The sequence below is a fragment of the Sporisorium graminicola genome, chromosome SGRAM_8 (assembly GCF_005498985.1).
Source record: "Sporisorium graminicola strain CBS 10092 chromosome SGRAM_8, whole genome shotgun sequence".
In the NCBI taxonomy this organism is placed as follows: Eukaryota; Fungi; Basidiomycota; class Ustilaginomycetes; order Ustilaginales; family Ustilaginaceae; genus Sporisorium; species Sporisorium graminicola.
Genome location: NC_043738.1, coordinates 85,582 through 104,057, shown reverse-complemented (window position 1 = coordinate 104,057; position 18,476 = coordinate 85,582). Strand labels below are relative to the sequence as shown.

At 56.2% G+C, this 18,476-nt stretch overlaps 6 protein-coding genes across 6 annotated transcripts; 2 read left to right on the top strand and 4 right to left on the bottom strand.

The window, feature by feature from the left end:
- Positions 1-246: 246 nt before the first annotated feature.
- EX895_005815 (uncharacterized protein) lies at positions 247-651 on the top strand (the record flags this gene model as incomplete). Its single annotated transcript, XM_029886407.1, has 1 exon — positions 247-651. The coding sequence occupies one exon, from the start codon at positions 247-249 to the stop codon at positions 649-651; it is 405 nt and encodes a 134-aa protein (XP_029736720.1).
- A 2,126-nt stretch (positions 652-2,777) lies between these two features.
- EX895_005814 (uncharacterized protein) lies at positions 2,778-4,166 on the bottom strand (the record flags this gene model as incomplete). Its single annotated transcript, XM_029886406.1, has 1 exon — positions 2,778-4,166. The coding sequence occupies one exon, from the start codon at positions 4,164-4,166 to the stop codon at positions 2,778-2,780; it is 1,389 nt and encodes a 462-aa protein (XP_029736719.1).
- A 948-nt stretch (positions 4,167-5,114) lies between these two features.
- EX895_005813 (uncharacterized protein) lies at positions 5,115-7,919 on the top strand (the record flags this gene model as incomplete). The annotated part of the gene is made up of 1 exon (XM_029886405.1): positions 5,115-7,919. The coding sequence occupies one exon, from the start codon at positions 5,115-5,117 to the stop codon at positions 7,917-7,919; it is 2,805 nt and encodes a 934-aa protein (XP_029736718.1).
- A 292-nt stretch (positions 7,920-8,211) lies between these two features.
- Positions 8,212-9,473, bottom strand: EX895_005812 (uncharacterized protein; the record flags this gene model as incomplete). Its single annotated transcript, XM_029886404.1, has 2 exons — positions 8,212-8,322; positions 8,442-9,473. 2 exons carry the CDS (start codon positions 9,471-9,473, stop codon positions 8,212-8,214), a joined length of 1,143 nt encoding a protein of 380 aa, XP_029736717.1.
- Positions 9,474-9,979: 506 nt separating this feature from the next.
- Positions 9,980-11,071, bottom strand: EX895_005811 (uncharacterized protein; the record flags this gene model as incomplete). Its single annotated transcript, XM_029886403.1, has 1 exon — positions 9,980-11,071. The coding sequence occupies one exon, from the start codon at positions 11,069-11,071 to the stop codon at positions 9,980-9,982; it is 1,092 nt and encodes a 363-aa protein (XP_029736716.1).
- A 6,048-nt stretch (positions 11,072-17,119) lies between these two features.
- Positions 17,120-18,121, bottom strand: EX895_005810 (uncharacterized protein; the record flags this gene model as incomplete). Its single annotated transcript, XM_029886402.1, has 1 exon — positions 17,120-18,121. The coding sequence occupies one exon, from the start codon at positions 18,119-18,121 to the stop codon at positions 17,120-17,122; it is 1,002 nt and encodes a 333-aa protein (XP_029736715.1).
- Between the last annotated feature and the right edge of the window lie 355 nt (positions 18,122-18,476).

Here is an 18,476-nt window from a genome sequence, read left to right as displayed (position 1 = left end):
CTTCCCCTCGGTACTGTGTGAACGAGTTGAGTTGGCAAATGGAAAGCTGCGAATGAGATGAAGCTCGAGCTTTACTTGTTCCGTAAATCGATCTTTTATCCGCACGGTTGAGACGCGAACGCGAGAGAAGCAAGACCCTTTTTCGAGCGCGACCAGCACGGCCTCTTCTCCTGCTCCTCCTGCTCCTCCTGCTCCTCTTCCTCCTTCTTTTCCATCGACCGTTCCATCAACCGACTTTTCCTCACCATGTCATCTTCATCCCCTTCGTCACCAACAACGTCACAATACGAGCAATACGTTGCGGAAGATGTGGCATATCACAAAGCCTCAACGCCCTTATCAGAGATGCCTTCGTGCACCGACATGTTTGACAAGTGGGCGCAGTGCTTTGCGCTTGGGCCACAGCTCAAAGCGGTCTACCGATACGGAGGCATGCAAGACTGCAAAGGCAAATTGGATGATTTCAAGTACTGCCTGACCATGAAGGGAATGTCTCAAGAAGAGAAGTACGAGGCTTGGATTAAACGGAAAGCGGAGAAGACTGCAGAGAAGAGAATGGGACGCGAGAGCGCAGAGAATGTGTGGGAGATTCGACGCGATCCCAACGAGGCAATCAAGTCCAAGGCCGGTGCAAGCGGGACGATTGTTTGAAGGGCGGCAAGGAGATCAACAATAACATTCAACAAGGATCAAGATGCGAAACGAAAGGCAGTGTTGCCATGAACGTGCGATCCGCACTCTCAATGTGAGCACCAAAACTTCGAGGCGGCGTCGTCACCCTTTACGGACATGACGACTACAACGACTTGCAAACTTCAGATGCTGTACGTCGATTCGCTTCTTGGCTTTGTTTTTAGCTCACCGTCTCCACGTCTTTCTTTGCATGCACTTGCTTCGACAGGCGCTTTAGACGGGACGGCGAAACTCGCACGCCAGCTCGCTCTGGATCCTTTTGGACCCCGCCGATGACAGATTGGCCGCCCTGCCGAAACCTGCTTCTCTCTTACTCCAAGTGCTGTTTGACAGTGCACTTTCAGACGACGACAAGTTGACCCAGGAAGGTATCCGGCAACGCACTCCCTACCGAACTTCGCAGAAGCAACAAGGCAAACGCAGCATTCAACCCGTTTTCGATCTTGCGCCCGCCTCTTGGCTCTCGGTCGCTTAAAGTCCTTCATGTCTTTTCGGACCTTGACTAGCTTTCTCGAAAGCATGTCGGTCAAAGATGTTAGAGGAATCAACGAGCGTAGACGCTACAAGGTAGCCTTTGAAAGGGCTTTAAAGCGGTACTAGACGATCCTAACCCTAAGTTGTTTTACGCAGAGTATGCATCTGTCTCGAGGCGCTTTGCTCTCTTCTCGTTTTCGAACATTCGGGGCCGATGCTTTCCTTGACGATGGCGGTGGGTTGCTTTCTTTGGTCCAGGAAGAGAGACGAGGGGCGGGCTGTTGAGGAAGCTGTAGAAAGCTGGACACTCTTCCCGGCTGCCTCTTTTCATAAGTGGCTAAGGCGGTGATGAGCCAGAACAGTCGACTCGCTCTCTGTCCTTTGTTGGATCTACTGGGCTAAGAAGCTGACCGCTGTTATCAAAGAGGACAGACCATTGCGTCTCGAAACACGAAGAGGGGAAAGCAAGCAAAGTGCCAACTTCGAGAGGAAGCGTCTTTGGCGTGTGTAAGGAAGTCCCTTTCGAGGGAAGAGGCCACGTGAATTTCCTGCACGGATGACAACCCTACACCTCGATCTTCTTACACCATACGCCCTCTGCCAACGTCGATTACCTTCAACTGGTTCAAGCATTCCTCCTCTCTAGCAGGTTTGCAACCCAGGTCGATGAACACTCTTTTATGCAACGCATAAACTGCACACTACGACGTAATAGTGCGCAACGGTTCTTTGTTCTGTCCTTCTTGTCGCCGCAAGTACCAATGAAGGACGAATGCCCGTTTGTCGTTGCGCGAGGATTTGACTGTAGGGTCTGCTGCCAGTGCCCTCCTGGTCAGGTGGGGAGGGGAAAAGCAGGGTTTCTGAAGGAGGTTCTATTTCTCGAGGCGACGACCAAGACCGCTCGGGTACGTGCGTGTTCGACTCTTTCCCGTCCGTTCTTCTTTCGCCACTTTTTCTGTCGACAGCATCGATGCGTCGATCAAGCTCTGCTGCAGAGCGGCACAGCACGAGAGAGTCTGAGCGAAACTTCTCGGGACAAACACAGCTCTTCGGAGGGTAAAGGAGTCGCAGCATGCGCTCCCCTCCTTTCAGTGGACTTTCTAGGACGCTTTTTCCTCGAACGTGGCCGACGTTCGCTTTCGCTTGATCCCCTGTTCCTTGTGCTTTTGCGCGTACGAGGACTCGGTCGAGGTCGCGATTCGAATGTGCTGCCAAGGGAGAGAGCTGTCCCGGAAGGTTACAAGGAGGTGGGGTTGCGGGTGTTTGGCGTCTCCGAGTGTTGATAGAGCTTCGTTTGCTCGCTTACTCCCAGAAAGCTCCAAGTTCGACCCCTCAGTCGTGCTGCTCTGCGATAAGCTACAGAACAGGAAAGGGTAGGATGTGGAAGTGTTATCACAATTTTTCTTTCCCTTCTTTGGTGTGCGCTCGCTGATGATCTTCCGCACAGCAGTCGAGGTGGAAGGCGGTTTTGAGAATCATCTTCTGCTCTTCTCAGCTCAAGGACAGTTTTCCTCACGGTCGTCACACTCTGAATCCAAGATGTGAATCAACAATGCTTTTTTGGAACGTGCTACAAATACAGTGCGGATCTTGTTTTGAGTTGACTAAACTTAGTGCGCTTCGTCACCAGGAATGGCCTCCAACGCATCCAACTCCTCCAGTGCCTCCTTGATGATCTGCACACCCTTCTCGAGGTCCTTCTCATCAATGACAAGCGGCGGAGCCAGACGGATGATGTTGACGTGCGTAGGCTTGGCCAAGAGACCCTTGTGCTTGAGGAGCAAGCAGAGCTGCCATGCAGATCTGCGCTTGGTGGACTTGTGCTCGTCAATGACAATCGCGTTGAGAAGACCACGCCCGCGAACGCTGGACAGCAGCGGGTGCTTAATCTCGGACAGCTGCTGGCGGAACTTGGCGCCCAGCTCCTCGGCTCGTTCGCTGAGCTTTTCGTTGACAAGCACGTCAATGGCGGCGCTAGCGACGGCGCAGCCGAGCGGGTTGCCGCCGTAGGTCGAACCGTGCTCGCCCGGCTTGATGCAGAGCATGACCTCCTTGTCAGCCAGCACAGCCGAGACGGGGTAAACGCCGCCCGAAAGCGCCTTGCCGAGCGTAACAATGTCCGGACGTACGTCGTCGTGCTGGTGGCAGAGCATCTTTCCCGTTCGTCCGAGACCGGTTTGGATCTCGTCGCAGATGAAAAGCACGTTGTGCTTGCGGCAGAGCTGCTCGACCTTCTTGAGGTAACCGGGGGAGGGGACGACGATGCCCGCCTCGCCCTGGATGGGTTCGACGAGGAAGGCGGCGACTTCGTGACCGTACTTGTCGAGCACCTTTTCGAGATCGTCTGCGTTGTCGTAGCGGATGGTCATGTCGTCGACGCCGGGGCCGACGCGGTCGAGGAAGGGCCCGAAGCCAGTGCGCGACTCCGGGTCGGTGGACATGGAGATGACACCGAGTGTTCGGCCGTGGAAGTTGCCCGCTACGGACAGCAGACGAGCCTTGCCCTCGGGAATGCCCTTCTTCATGTAACCCCACTTGCGCGCGAGCTTGAGGGCCGTCTCGACCGCCTCAGCACCCGTGTTCATCGGCAGCACCATCTCGTACCCAAACGTCTTTGTCACCTTCTCAGCAAAAGGAGCAAACGTCGAGTTGTAGAACGCCCTCGAGCTGAGAGTCAGCTTCTGCGCCTGCGCCACGAGCGCACCGACAATAGCAGGGTGGCAGTGCCCCTGGTTGACGGCACTGTAAGCCGAGAGGAAGTCGAGGTACTGCTTGCCCTCCGGGTCCCAGACATGCGCGCCCTGGGCACGGTCGAAGACGACAGGGAGAGGGTGGTAGTTGTGGGCACCATACTCGGCTTCCTTGTGGATGACCTCCTCGGTGGAGAGCGTGGTGGTCGAGGTAGAAGCGGTTGCGGAAACGGCGTTGACGGCAGTCTTGAGCGTGGTGGGGATGGCGGCGACGGCAGCGCCGACGCTGGATGTTGCTGTAGGGGCCATGTTTGACGATGAGGATAGCGCTATCTGATATCGATGGGTGTTTCTCGAAGCGCGAATTGCTGTGTCGAGGCTTGATGTGGATGAGGAGGAAGAGGACCGGGTCGCGCGAGGTGGGCTTATATGTCAAAAGCAAGGAGGCGGGGATTCTGCGCAGTTCGACGATAAGGGTAGAAAAGGAGCCAGCAGAAAGTCTCGAGAGGGGGTGAGATGGAAGTGACGAGGAGCAAGACACGGTTGCTTGACCGGTTATCAGTTCATTCGCTGCTACGCTGTAGAGCATGACAAACAGGAGAGTCACGAGTGCTTTTCGCTCTTGTCGATACAGACAGGCCACATGCTCAGGCGCCAAATTGGCTCACTGTGAATGGCTCGCTCGCCTGCTGGATTGAGCGCTATCCGCCCGCGAGAAATGCGAAAGCGAACCGCCGCGTCTCTTGGCTGGACTCGTGCCGGCTAGCCCGGATATCATGACGGGGTACACCCCGCAATCCTCACTTCCGCCAGACAGGCTGGCCGCTCTAAAACAAAGACACTTTTAAGCTGTTAGGTTTCCGGCTATTTGTTCGGAATTTGGTTTGAATAGCAGTCCTGACTAGGTCTAACATGCTATTCCGGATCTTGTCTACATCGGGATCCTGGCTAATCCGATCGATTCAGGGTCCACGAAAAAATTGCGCTTTCTCGACCTTGGAATTTTTTTGCTTCCTTTGGCTGCAGAGGAAAGAAGAAAACCCAAAAATTCTACGACCGAAACGTTCTCTCCACAACCAATCTGTAGACCTCTTCATCTTTCTCCCACCTTGCTCCCATCATCCCTTCCTTGTGTCACATCCTTCGCTACGGAAAGGCGAGCTACATTCCATCATTTCGAGGGGGCGCCACCACTTTATACCTACATCTCATATAGCATAGCCGGCCTTGACACCAGCTCCGCCTCCTCCCGCCACCATGCCGGCTCAGCACCTCGTATCGAGTCCTGCTGCTGCCAAGCGCAAGGCCAACGCAACACCCGTCTCGACACCACCACAAAAGAAGAAGATCATCCCCAGCAAATCCTCTCCCTCCAAGCGTAATAACGATGACGACTTCATCATGACCCTCGATTCGGATGACGATGTCGAGGATCTCGATGCTGCCAACGCCGACGCCGATGCTGCTGCCAGTGACGACGAGTCCGAACCAGAGCCGGCACAGGACGCTGCACAATCGGACGAGAAGCTCACAAAGAACCAGCGCAAGCGCAAGGAGAAGGCGCATCTCGCAGGCAAAGAGAAGATCGTCGAATCCGTGGCTTCCCGCGCTAAACCCGCGAACGGCGTAGCGTCCAAAGACGGCATGGCGCTGGACAAGGACTTCGAGTTCGACATCTTTGGTGATGGTTCCGCTGCCGACTATGCAAGTGCAGAGACCAACGGCTGGGACATGAGCGTCACCGGAACAAGGATGCACAAGAAGCTCAACGTCGACGATATCATTGAAAAGAGGAGAAAGACGCGTCCTGAACTGGCGCTCCCTGTCGATGATGACGACGAGGAGGAGGACGTCTCCGGATCCAGCGGCTCGGAAGATACAGATGACAGCTTGGATGACGATATCAAGTACGCCGAATATGCCGACAGCGAAGAGGATGACGATGACTTGGAAACAAAAGACCGATTCGGAGGTGGAAATGGCAAGATCGTCGGCGAGGATGAGGACGAGGACGACGCAGCAGAAGTTGACAGCGGAGAAGATCCACTGAACAGTGACGACGAGGATGACGCCTCAGAAGACGACCATGAGGACCCCGCGCAAGCAGAGCAAGACGAAGCCTCAAATTCGAGCGACGACGACTCGGACTCGGAGACCGAACAGGAAAAAGCCAAGAAGGCCGCCTTCTTTGCCGACGAGCCCGCCACCACCTCCTCGTCAAAGAAGGCCAGCGCCGATGCCGAAGCTTCCTTTGGCGCGTTCTCGCTCTCCCGACCCGTGCTTCGCGCCCTCTCCTCGCTCTCATTCCACAAACCTACGCCCATTCAGTCGCGTACCATCCCCATTGCTCTCGCGGGCAAGGACATCGTTGCTGGCGCTGTCACCGGTTCCGGTAAAACCGCCGCCTTCATGATCCCAACCATCGAACGTCTCACGTGGCGCGCCAAAGGTCGGGCGCAGGAAGCCAAGTCGCGCGTGCTCATCCTCGCCCCCACGCGCGAGCTCGCCATCCAGTGTTACTCGGTGGGCAAGTCGATCGCCAAGTTTACAGATATTCGATTCTGCCTGTGCGTCGGTGGCTTGTCGGTCAAGTCGCAGGAAGCGGAGCTCAAGCTGCGGCCCGAAGTTGTCATTGCTACGCCCGGTCGGCTGATCGATCACGTGCGCAACTCGGCAAGTTTTACGCTGGACGACATCGAGATCTTGGTCATGGACGAGGCGGATCGAATGCTGGAGGATGGATTTGCTGACGAGTTGAACGAGATTGTCAAATCGTGCCCCAAGGGCGCTAGGCAGACGATGCTGTTTTCGGCGACGATGACGGACGATGTCGAGCAGCTGGTCAGGTTGTCGCTCAAACGGCCCGTGCGGTTGTTTGTCGATCCCAAGCGTACCACCGCCAAGAAGCTCATTCAGGAGTTTGTCCGCGTCCGAGGCTCTGGCACCGGCGGTGTAGCTGGTGCCGACGGTCTTGTCGGTGTCGGCGAAGAAGCTTCCACCTCGGCCTCCTCCGCTGTCACCGGCAAGAGGAGCGAAGACGCCCAACGTCCCGCACTGCTCCTCGCGCTCTGCACGCGCACATTCACCAGTCAAGTCATCATTTTTGTGCGATCCAAGAAACTGGCGCACCAGCTCAAGATTGTCTTTGGCCTGCTCGGCCTGTCCGCCGGCGAGCTGCACGGTGACCTGTCGCAGGAACAGCGTATCGACGCGCTCACGGATTTCCGCGATGGCAAGGTGGATTTCCTGCTGGCGACGGACCTCGCCTCGCGCGGTTTGGACATCAAGGGTGTGCAGACGGTGATCAACTACGACATGCCGGGGCAGTTCGAAGCGTACCTCCACCGTGTGGGACGTACTGCGCGTGCGGGGCGCAACGGTCGCGCAGTGACGCTGGTCGGCGAGGCGGACCGACGCATGCTCAAACTCGCGATCAAAAAGTCGTCGGCGGAGCAGATCAAGCACCGCATCATCCCCGCCGCCGTCGCCTCGAGGATGCTCGAGACACTCGAGGAGCTCAAGCCGGAGGTCGACGCCGTGCTGCGCGAGGAGAAGGAAGAAAAGGCGCTGCGAATCGCAGAGATGGAACTCAAGAAGGGCGAAAACATGGCGGCGCACGCCGACGAGATCTTCTCGCGCCCCAAACGCACCTGGTTCCAGACGGGTGCCGACAAGGACAAAGCCGCGCTTGTCGGCAAGGTCCAGTACGAAGCCACGATGGAAGCGGGAAAGAAGGGCAAAGAGGGCCGCGACAAGTATGCCGGGTTGAGCCGGAAGAAGCGTCGCAGCAAAATGATGCGCGAGGAGATCGACAGGGAGCGCAAGGAGGCCAGCAGCTCCGGCGGCGCAATGACCGCCAGTGGCAGCAGCATGCATGCCGGGATCCGCGCGGCCAAGAAGGCGCAGCGACCGACAAAGCTCGGCGTTGCTCCCGTCAAGGTTCTGAGCAAGAACAAGGGCAAGAAAGGCAGCAGCAGCGGCGGCGGCAAGAGCGGAGGAGCAGGCGGCAAAAAGACAAAGAGCTCTTTCAGCCGCGACTTCGGCGACAAGAAGCGTCGTTGAGAGCAGAGCAGAGGAGGCCTTGGTTCGAGGCCCTGTTGCTGTCGCTGAGAGGAGCGAGCGATATTTTAATACGAATGCATCCATCATTTGTTCCATGCATGGAACGCGAGAACGCTCAGCGCAGCAAGTGCGTGCGTGCGGTCGGTCTGTGCGAAAGAAAGCTCTGAGTTGTGTCGCATGCCTTCACACGGGCGAGGGGTCGATGTCGGAACATGCTCGAGCTTGACATGAGTGCGCGCGCGCGAAAGGGAAAGAGAGAACGGGTCTGGATTGGCATTGCAAGGACGATGGATCAGTCGGCACCGCCGTACACCGCAAGCAGTGCGTCGCCTACACCCGAAGGCGTGAGCACGCCCACGTCGCTGAACAGGAAAGTGACCAGATCCGGTGTCGTATAGTCGATCTGCACAGATCACCAAACCACCAGATGGACAGCATCAAACAACGGGAAATGATCCAAGAGTCAGCGCACCTTCGTGACTTTTCAGCTAGCTTCTGAACGGTAAACACGGCGCAACTTACAGCGGGATTCACGAGCTCTTGCTGTTTGGACATCAACTGCTGCTGGGCACCCCTCGCCTCGCCCGCGGACAACTTTGGTGTTCCCTGGGTATCCTTGTCGTCCTGTGGTGCTGTAGCCGCGACGTCGGCGTCGGCATCGAGTTCCGGAAACGCCAGGAGGCGCCTCCGTGAGTTGGTGGGCAGATCATACTGATTCAGGGGGAACATTCTGAGGAACTTGAAGCTCTCGGCCAGGGCAAAGAAAGGCTTGTTGCAGGCCTTGGCGATGATGGCCATGCCGTAGGTGCCGACAGCGTTCAAGAAGCCGCCGGATTCGACGACGCCTTCGGCACCGGTGAGGACGAGGTCGACCTGGGGCATGGTGTACGCGACCGCCGAGTCGAGGATGACGGTGCAGGGGATGCCGTTCTCGATGAGCTGGTTGTACGTCCTCAGTCCCAAGCCCTGTGGGCGGGATTCAGTGACGTAAACCGAGATGCGTTTGCGCTGGGTGAGGGCGGCGTGTTTCAACGCCTGCATCACAACGCGCGAGTAGGAATGCGTGAGCACGACGCTGTCGTCCTTGATGAACGGCAAAACCAGTTCGCAGATCTTCTCGCGGCAGCTGGGGACCGTGTGCACGGCAAACTCGTGCGCCAGCGCTGCGAGAGACGCTTTGTGCGCTTCAAAGTCGTCGCCTGTGTCCCAGCTCTTTGTGACGACGAAGCGCGTGAAGAGGTCCAAGCCTGCCGTGGCGGGGACCGGGTTTTCGAGCGATGCTTTGAGCCGTTGCGACGCCGAGCGGATGTTTTCCATGAGCTCCGAGGTGGTCGCGGCCTTTGACTTGGAGACGAGTTCAGAGAGCGCAAAGATGGCTGCAATCGGGAAAGGCAATTCGGCGTCCGAAGAGAGGAGCGAGTGGTAGCACGAGATGATGTCGAATTCGTCGGTGCTGATGTTGTTGCTGCTGCTGCTGCTGCTGCTGCTTGCCGAAGGCGCGAGCAACGTCGGCACAGCCGAGGACGAGTACGTCGCAGTCGCACTTGGTGCCATGGTGATGTGGGGACAAAGCCGCGAGTGTGAAGAGCTAGGTTGATGAATGCACGAAGGAAGAAAGAAGGGCATTTCAACAAGGCAAAGAAAGGTATTAATAAAAATCAAAAGTAGAGACAGACTCCTCGACCGAAAGCCGACAATTTTCGCGCTTGACATCGTGTACAGATGTGCAATCTCACAGCGTTTGAAAAATTCGCAGAGGCTATTAACCCACACCACACCACCTCTTCGTACAGTCACCTCCTACCAGATCAAAAGATGCAAGATATGATTAGACGATTCCATAAGACGATAGAGTGCTAAACTATGCCACAGCAGAGACTAGACAAGGACACAAACAATGCAAACGAATGCGATTTACATGCAAGACTGAACAAAGAACCTAACAAGTTTGTGCAAGAAACGAAAGCGAAAACAGATTCCTTCCTGGAAAGGCAGGCGATACGAGAGATTTTGAAGCAAAGTCGAGATGAGATGCGAGATACTTCGGTTCGTGTCAAAGTCTAGGACAAGGCGGACACCACCACCTGCTGCTGCTGCTGCTGCTGCTGCTGCTGCTGCTGAGAGGACGGTGCCCTGAGAGCGTACGAGTTCATGCGCTCGTTGCTCATAGCTGGCTGAGTAAAGTCAGAAGTACCGGCGATGTTCTGCTGCTGCTGCTGCAGCTGCGGAAAGGTCTGCTTGAAGTGTTGAAAGCCTACGGCCTGGTCGTAGAAGTGAGTTCCAACACTCGAAGTGGGCGGAGCAGTAGACGACGGTCCGGCATCCCACAGGCTGGGGTCAATGTTGTTAGCTTCCTGGCCGTCCAACATGCAGCTGGCGGACACCATAGGATAGGTCGGGGCAGCACCAACCATCGAGCTCTGGAGCCCAGCCAGAGAAACGGCCGAGTCGGGACCACATGATCCGTAACCCATATTGGCCACCGAGAGCTGGTTGAAGTGAGGACGACCGGAGCCTTGCATCTCAAAAGCCCTGGCATCGCGAAAATCTGGCGTGCGAGGAAAGTGAGTCAGCTCCGTGGCCGAACTGAGCGCGGTTGGCGTAGGACACATGCGGCTGCTATTGCTCGTGGGGCTGTAAAAGCTTTGCGAGTTGCTCGAGATGTAGCCAGATGTGCTGCTCGACCTGCGTGAGAATTCGCATCCGTCGTAGCCGTTGCTGGTGCTGGACGAGGGGCAGGCCGACATGGCAGGAGCGCTGTACGGAGTGGTTGGATAGTCGGCCGCATGCTGCACCGGAAAGCCGCATTGAGCGCTGCTGGAGGTGTCCTCCTCCTTGAGGCTGGCGAGGTAGTGGTGTTCCAGACCTTGCGGGAACGTCGAACGGATGTGCGGCGGCACAATGCATCGGTTCATCGAGATCGAATTGCTCATGATGGTCGTCGGCCCACCGATTCCTGTGTAGGTGCCCTCGGCATCCGCATGGTTGCGGCGCGTGTGCTTGGTGAGCGTCGTCTTGCGGCAGAACGATTTGCCGCAGCCGGGCACAAGGCACTTGTATGGACGTCGGCCCGTGTGGATCCTGCGGTGACGCGCTAGCGAGCTCGAATCAGAGCTATGGGCGCGGACAGCAGTGCAAGTCTGGTCAGTCATCTTGCACAGGCAAGAGCTCGAATCGCAAAGACGCTCTTCACTTACAATGCTTTGCTGCACGACTCGCATACGTGGGGTCGTTCGCCCGTGTGGACGCGAATGTGGACCGTAAGAGCGGATCGCTGAATGAAAGTCTTGCCGCAGCCGCGAAACTGGCAGGCGAAAGGCCGTTCTTGGCTGTGGATGCGAGCGTGCCTGTCGTTACCCAAGTTGCAAGATGGCAGAAAGGGAGCGTCGCAAGTGGTCAGTTACATTGTACATCTTCGCTACCACCGGCAATGGACAAAGGGACGCTCCAAATTTCCCACGTGGCGTTGTTCGACAGGAGCAGGGAATTTAGAGTTGGGCGAGCGTATTGCGTGCCGGCGCACTCTTCAACGCATTGTGTCCACCAACAACAAAGGCGCAATCCCCACCGCCCCACCGCCCATCCTTTGTCCGCCACAGTCTGCATGCCAGCACCAGTGGATCCGGCTGGAATGTTCCCTTTACCACTGCTCCTGTCGCGGAGTACAACTTACCTAGCCAAGTCAGATCGCCTAAATGTGGAAAGCATCGGAAGAAGCATAAAGAGCGAGTCAACATGATGTCATGAGCAGTGCCAAGATTGCCGTGCCAGATCTGCGCTTCAACCTACCTGGAAAAGGCCTTTGGGCATCCTGGATGTTTGCAATCAAACGGGCGGCATTCTTTCCGTTGGTCTTCGTGGACAAGCTCTGCAAGATTGCAAAGGCAAAAAGCAAAGACGTGTCAGTATGAGTCCAGCAGAGAATCCACAAAGGCGCGGCCTGGACATGTCGAGAGGAAATCTTCATACTCACCGAGGATATCCATTTTGGTGGTTATGTAAGAGGATGAGTAGTGCTGATGTGGTAACAGTGACTGGCGAATCCAGGCGTGTTGTCTGATGGGGGTCGTACACGAGAAGCGAGGAGAGGCTTGATGGTGTTGAGCAAAGGGCTCAGGTCGGAAAAGATGAAGAGCAAAGGTGATCGCCAAGCCACTGGAGGCAAGCCGGGGTGATACCGGGTAGCTGAGGAGGGAAGGGAAGAAGGCCTAGTGTCAAAGCGTGATGAAAGGACGGAGGTTGCAATCGGTCGCGGAAGGCGGATCCTTATATGCTTGGCTAAAGAGGTGAGTGGAGGTCAGATATCGCGGGGCGGCAAAGGCAAAGGGAATGCTTGTGTGCGCTGAGCAGGTCAAGGTTAGCGACGCGGGGGAGACAGCGACTGGAGCGGTGGCAGGAACGGACAAGCATTTGAGCGGCAACGGGTAGCAGATTTCGAAGTGGATAGCAGAGTGCGAGGGCAAAGGCAAAGGCAAAGGCAGAGGAAAGGGAGAAGAGCAGCCTTTGCAACCACCGTCACTGAAGTGGCAATGCTGCTCATCTACTGCCATTCGCTGGTTGTGGCGCAATCTAGCCACCTTCAGAGCAGAACGTAGCAGAGCAAGCTAACAAGTTCTGTACGCTATCGCCCTTAGGCGGGACCAGAAACGAGGCTCAGCAAAGGCTAAAACGAAGGGTAAAGGCGACAGAGCGAGTGGAGGAGTGGCTAGAGCGAAAGTGCACGCAGCAGGCGGCTGATCCAAACTCGGCGTCGAAATAGCGAGGCCGGATGCCTGTCTGCATCTGCTCGACAGCCTATGCCCAAGTTTCCGTCTTACCCGAGTCCTTGGTGTGCGTTTTCGAGGCTGCCAGTCAGTCGGTCTTCGGTCTGAATGGGAGGACCATGAAATTAAACTTGAGGACGAGATTACAGGATAAAAAAGCGGATCAACAATGGAAGATGCGGTGTTGCTGGCGTCCTGCATTTCAGGTGGCCTGCATATCTCCTATCCCTGGATGCGGCCAGATGTCAAGAACGAACGGCTTTGGTTCACCCGGCTTCTTTTCTGGGAAGGATCATGCTTTTGATGTGCGATTGGCCGAAACCGTGGCACTGCAGGGCGAGGCGTTTTGGCTGTGCTGCTTGCGGTACGTTGTGCTGTCCCATTGTGCCAAGGATGCAACCAACGCCGAAAGTCGATCAGACAGGCACACGTTCAAGCTGCTGGGAGTCAAGCAAGCAACCAGTCGCCTCGGCTTCCAGCTCTGGGGACAAGCAAGAAGTTTCGGCTAAGGTCTCGAGCCCACCGCACCTAATTTTGGTGCATCACTGCGTCCCAGCCAACCGCAGCAGTCACAGGAAACAAACAAATGCCACACTCACTCTTGCTCCATCCTCCGCTGCCTCCGCCTTTCCCGTTCAAAGTGTCGCCGCAACTTTGTTGTCCGTTCTTGAAGCTCGCGGGTTTGCAACCGCCCACGCCAGACAACACGGTTCGATAAGCAGCCAACACGCGAGGCGGGCAACGTCCGGTGGGTTGCGAAAGTGTTGAAAGCGGCAACCAGAGCAACGAGCTAGACTGCGTTCGCCGGTCGCTAAGGCAACTAACAGGCAAGTTGGCGCGGAACAAAGAGCCTTCTCTGTCTGTCTGTCTTTCTATCTATGTATCTGTCTGTCTCCCTCGGGTAAAACTACTTGACGACACTTTCCAGAGAGAGATATGGGGAAAGAAAGGGACCCAGGAACACGAGACGCTTGCATGATTACATCCATAAATCATAGAGAACAAAAATAACTAAGGCGGAGACCCAAATCTCAACCGAGGCAGATGTCACAACCCTAATCAATCTCGCCGTCGTCGACAAGGTCCTTTTGTTTCTGCTTGTCGTCTGTACACTTCCCTCCCACCCGTTCCAGCGCTCTGACCAGCAGCCTAACTGGTCCAGCTTTTCCTCGTCGATCTTACGTCTCCTTCTCGGCAATCTGAGACATCTAGCTTGTGCAAACGTGCGCTGTGTATGAGGCCCGGATCAGTGTGACGGTGCCGGTGCAATGCCAAGGCAGCTACCACACTCGCAAGTCCGCGTCGGATGGGTTGCTGTTGCCGTTGCCACTGCAAATTTGTTGCAGAGTGGCTTAGAGCGAGACCGAACTAGCCCATATGTTTCGCGCTTGCGGGAATGAAAGCAACGCAAAGCAACGCAAAGCAACGCAAAGCAACGCAAAGCAACGCAAAGCAACGCATCATTGACCACATCTCGGCAGCGTGCACTAGTCGCCGGCAGAGTAGACCTTGTGCCGCTGGCCTGCTAGCTAGTCCCTACGTACGAGGCTAACTCGAGACCGTGTGCAACGAGCGTTGGCGTCGAGGGGTCTGAGGAGCTTTCAGGCGAGATGAAACTGTCCAGACGGTCTATTCTGTAGGCCAGAGCCGCGACGCACAACGACGAGGCGTGACTGTACAAAGAGTGCCTTTGATAGCGCAATCGAGCGAGCGAGCACCTCAATCATCAGGTTTTGACAGCTCGGCCCTCCTCACGCCTCGGCAATTCAGCGCCTGGGAGAGTCTCGATCCTCACCGTTCCACTGTCGCCTGCGAAACGACCAATCTGGAGGTTCCTTGCTTGTAGTTCTGCTTTTGTCTACGCACAGTGGAACTCACCAGTCAGGAGAGAGGTGGCATTGTCTCCAAGTGGCTTGGCGTAGCTTGGGGCAGCTCCTTGAAGGCTACGGGCGGGCAATCGAGAAGACGAGCGCAATCGTTTCGGCCCCGAAAGCGTGACGGACGCCTTCGGAGAAGCTTCGGCCGACCTCTGACAGATGGAGTCGGACTGCTAACCGGAAAAGAAGCTTCTCTTGGCCGGTATTCGATGTCGTGATCCTGTTCGAGATTGAGGCAGCTCCAACTTGGACCCCTTCCTTCTCATGCTTATCCGTATAGACCGTACCGTCCACAGGGTCCGTTCATATCTCATTCGCAGCTGATGGAGGTCCGATGGATAGCGTGCTCTCTGACTTGGGTGAGCTCGCGAGACGCTGTATCAATCGCTGCTTTAGCAGAAGAACCCGCCCTAACCACTGTGAGCCAAGCGAGTCCTATCTCTCGTCCATTCTGGCCCCGCAGCCAAGTTAGCCCGGATGGATCGAGGGAGCCGATCTCCCACCCTTCCAAGTGAAAGCGCAATTGAGTCTCCGCAAAGAAGCATGGAGGCGATCCCGAGGACGATCCCGACGCCCACTCTACCCCTAAACGTCCTCGAAACCCAGCTATGTAAGACTAAGCGAAGCAGTTCGTATGCTGGAGTCGCAACGAGCGTAAGAACAATCGAATTTCAATCGACTTTTACCAAATTTTTTCCGCCTGCGGTGGGGGTTGTTCTGCAGTTTTCGAATGTTTCCTTTTGTTCGAGGTGCGTCGTGATGGTGATGATGAGGGCTTTGACAGCTTCGCTTGGCGACCAGCATGACAAGCGAAGCTAAGCCGCGGGATCTCCGCACACGCATGTCCCGTCTTCGATATGACAAGTGAATTACAGGAGAGAGACAGCCTGGGGCATGCTTTCGCCATCACATAGGAAAAAGACTGCACTTACACCAGGGCCACATATGGTACAGTAGCTTGCACACCATGTTCGGCCAAGGCTTGGGTGGTGGTGGGGCGGAGCTCCAAGCATCCTGAGCATTAACCACACTAACGCATCACATGGACCTCTGCCAACCAATCATGCAGCATCGTTCTGCGTTTGCCGATTTGCCGACAATAAGTCTGCTGCAGCTAGTCTTCATCACGAAGAGTAGGCAGGCTCGTGCTCGCGATAGACCAACAGCGCCACCGCCGCAGCCGCCGACATGCTGAGAATCTTCCCTAGCCTCTTCGCGGTTATGAGCCGGACACGGGCCGCCTTCGTTTGCGAGATGCACCCTCGAGCAAGCTACGTTTCTAAACTTTGGGACCATCTGGCCACAGAAATGGGGCGGACGGATTTCTGTGCCAGGTCGAAAGCAGTCCGAAGTAGTGGTCCATCTCTGGCTGTCTTTGCGGATGAGGCCGGTCGTGTGGTGGAGAACGCTCTGGTCCAGAGCTGGTCCTGTCGTGCTGCCTGTCTCTTGCGCTTACCAATTTCATGCAGGCAGCGAGACTGCGAGGCTGCCTACACCTGGCATGCGTGCGAGCGCGTCAAATGGATCTTGACAGCTGCGATCTCTGTTCGGACCCCGAAGTTACTACTCCTGTGCCGGCTCAACAGTAGCGCCGGGAGCCAGCTCGAATCTCGATCACAACAAGGACGTACCCCATTCAAAGGATTGGCGGTTTGCATCGGATGATCAAGGGCCCACGAGCCAGATTGCAAGGCAAGGCAAATGTCTAAAATAAACCAAGGGGGCACGGTCGAGATGAGATCTGAACTCGGAGATCAGATCAAAAGTGTGCTCCAGATCAAAAGTGTGCTCTTGGAGTGGCACGTGTGATCCGGACAATCCCGACTGGGTCCAAATTGGCGACGATCCCTTTGCGCCTGTGGGCGGCCACCTCATTTCGAGGATAAACCCATATCCTAAGATGGCGGCTACGACGTCGAAGGGCACGAGCTCGATGCTTGTGGAAGGGCAATCCAGAAGTCGGGTAAGATCGAGGAGGATAAGAGAGTAAAGCTTTTCTTCTCTCGTTTTGTTGGCCCTTGTAAGGATGGTCGATAAAGCGTGCGCCGCTCAGACGAGATGAGATGCGAGCGTTGGAGCCGCTCGCGAAAGGGGGGAGAAACAAACACCACATTGGCTATCTTGGGAGGGAGTCGAACGTGGTGAGAGCGGCTTCCACTTGGATCTCTCACGAGCATTCGCCTAGCCCACCATCAAGGGGATGCTGGAGCAGTAGCTCAGGGGTAACGAGAATGAAGTTGTAGCAGTTCTAAACAAGATGTGGCTTGCTGGCGGCCAGAGCGCGTGGGATCATGGCATAGCGTCCCTTCTCCCACAGACGTAGACGTCTGACTGTTAGCAATGACACGATACGGGCGAGACGAACAGGCCGCGCAAAGCCCCTGATCTCGTGAGGCAGTTGGCAGTGGTGATGGCGGTCATTGCCATTATTGTGTGGCAACTCGAGATGGGAACAGTCGCAATAATTGAGATCATGACTTCCATTTCCGTTCCGCGACGCATGCTTATTGAGAATGGTGGCCATCGACTAGTGCAAAGTCGACGCTTGTCATATGCGATGTCAGGCGAGCTGCAAACCGGGATTATCGATAATGACGTTGACAAGCGGCTGAAAGAGGGGAGCACCGCGAGCAAAGTCGTCCGCCTGGGCCCAGGCGAGCGCCTCTTGGTCGCTGAACCCGCTCTGAGAGCCGTTTGAGTTGAGAAGAGACGAAGAGGATGGCAGTCTGACGCCATTAGAAAGCGGGCCAGCAGAGGTGGGCGAGCCGTACACGTTGAACGGACGGGTTTCGTCGGCGTCCTGCAGTGCTTGAGCGAGGCTTTCGGCTTCGAGCAGCTTGTCGATGGATACGGGTAGCGCTCGGCCTTCGGTGGTTGCGGCGAGCTGCAAGAGTTGAAGCTGCTGCTGTCGTTCGGCGGCATTGAGCAGATACGGCACGGGCACCCAGCACCAGCCAAGGCATTTCAAGGGTTCCATGACCTGCGCTTGCGCTACGGGATGCGCAGGGTCGTATCTGACGCTGGCCTTCATGAAGATGGTGACATAGTGTTTACCCTGACCCTTTTCGCCGTAGTCCTTCATGCGCACCGAGTTCTGCGCGGTGAGGAACTGCAAAGGTGTAGGAGGTAGGAGAGGAAGAATGTTGTCGCTGTTGCTGCTGGCTTGTGGGGTTGTCGCCGAATCGAAAGGCGATGGTGTGGACGCCGTGTACGCCAGAATGGGCTGCGAGGGGGATTGCGGGCCAAGGTGTGCGCGCACTTGCGGTGGTGATGGCGAGAACAGCTCGGACTGTGGCTGGATGTGGGGTGGTTCGAGGACGAGCCCTGTCTCTTCGAATACTTCACGAGCAGCGCAGTCGGAGAAGGACTCGTGCAGTTCGAGATGGCCGCCGGGTAGCGCGAGTGTGCCCGCACCGTGACTGCCTGTGCGCTTGCCGATGAGGACATGTCCCTTTTCGTTGATCACAAAGACGCCAACGCCGACACGCGGGATCACGGTGGCGTCCGAGACTGGCACGGTAGGTGATATAGAGATGCTCGGTGTGATCGTATGCGTTTGCATGCTTGGAAGAGTCCTGGTTGTAGGGCTAGAGCAGGCAAAGGATGGCGAGCAGTGCAAAGGCGGGGGCTCTCTCTCTCTCGTTTGGACGTGGCGAGTATCGGCCGTGCAGAATGGTGCAGTCCAAGGAGACGATGTGGACGTGGGAGGCTGTTGAATGCGGGTGCAGGTGATCACTGGAAGCAGAGTTTGAATACGTGCGATCTTGTGATTGCCGCGATTGATGCGGCAGAGAGGCGAATGCTTCGAAACGGTCCCAAGAGGGCGGCCTTTTTGTGCTTGTTCACACACTTGTAGCCTATCTTGCGGCTTCGGCCAACTCGGCGGTGTAGCTTGCGCCGTTGAGCTTTGGATCCAG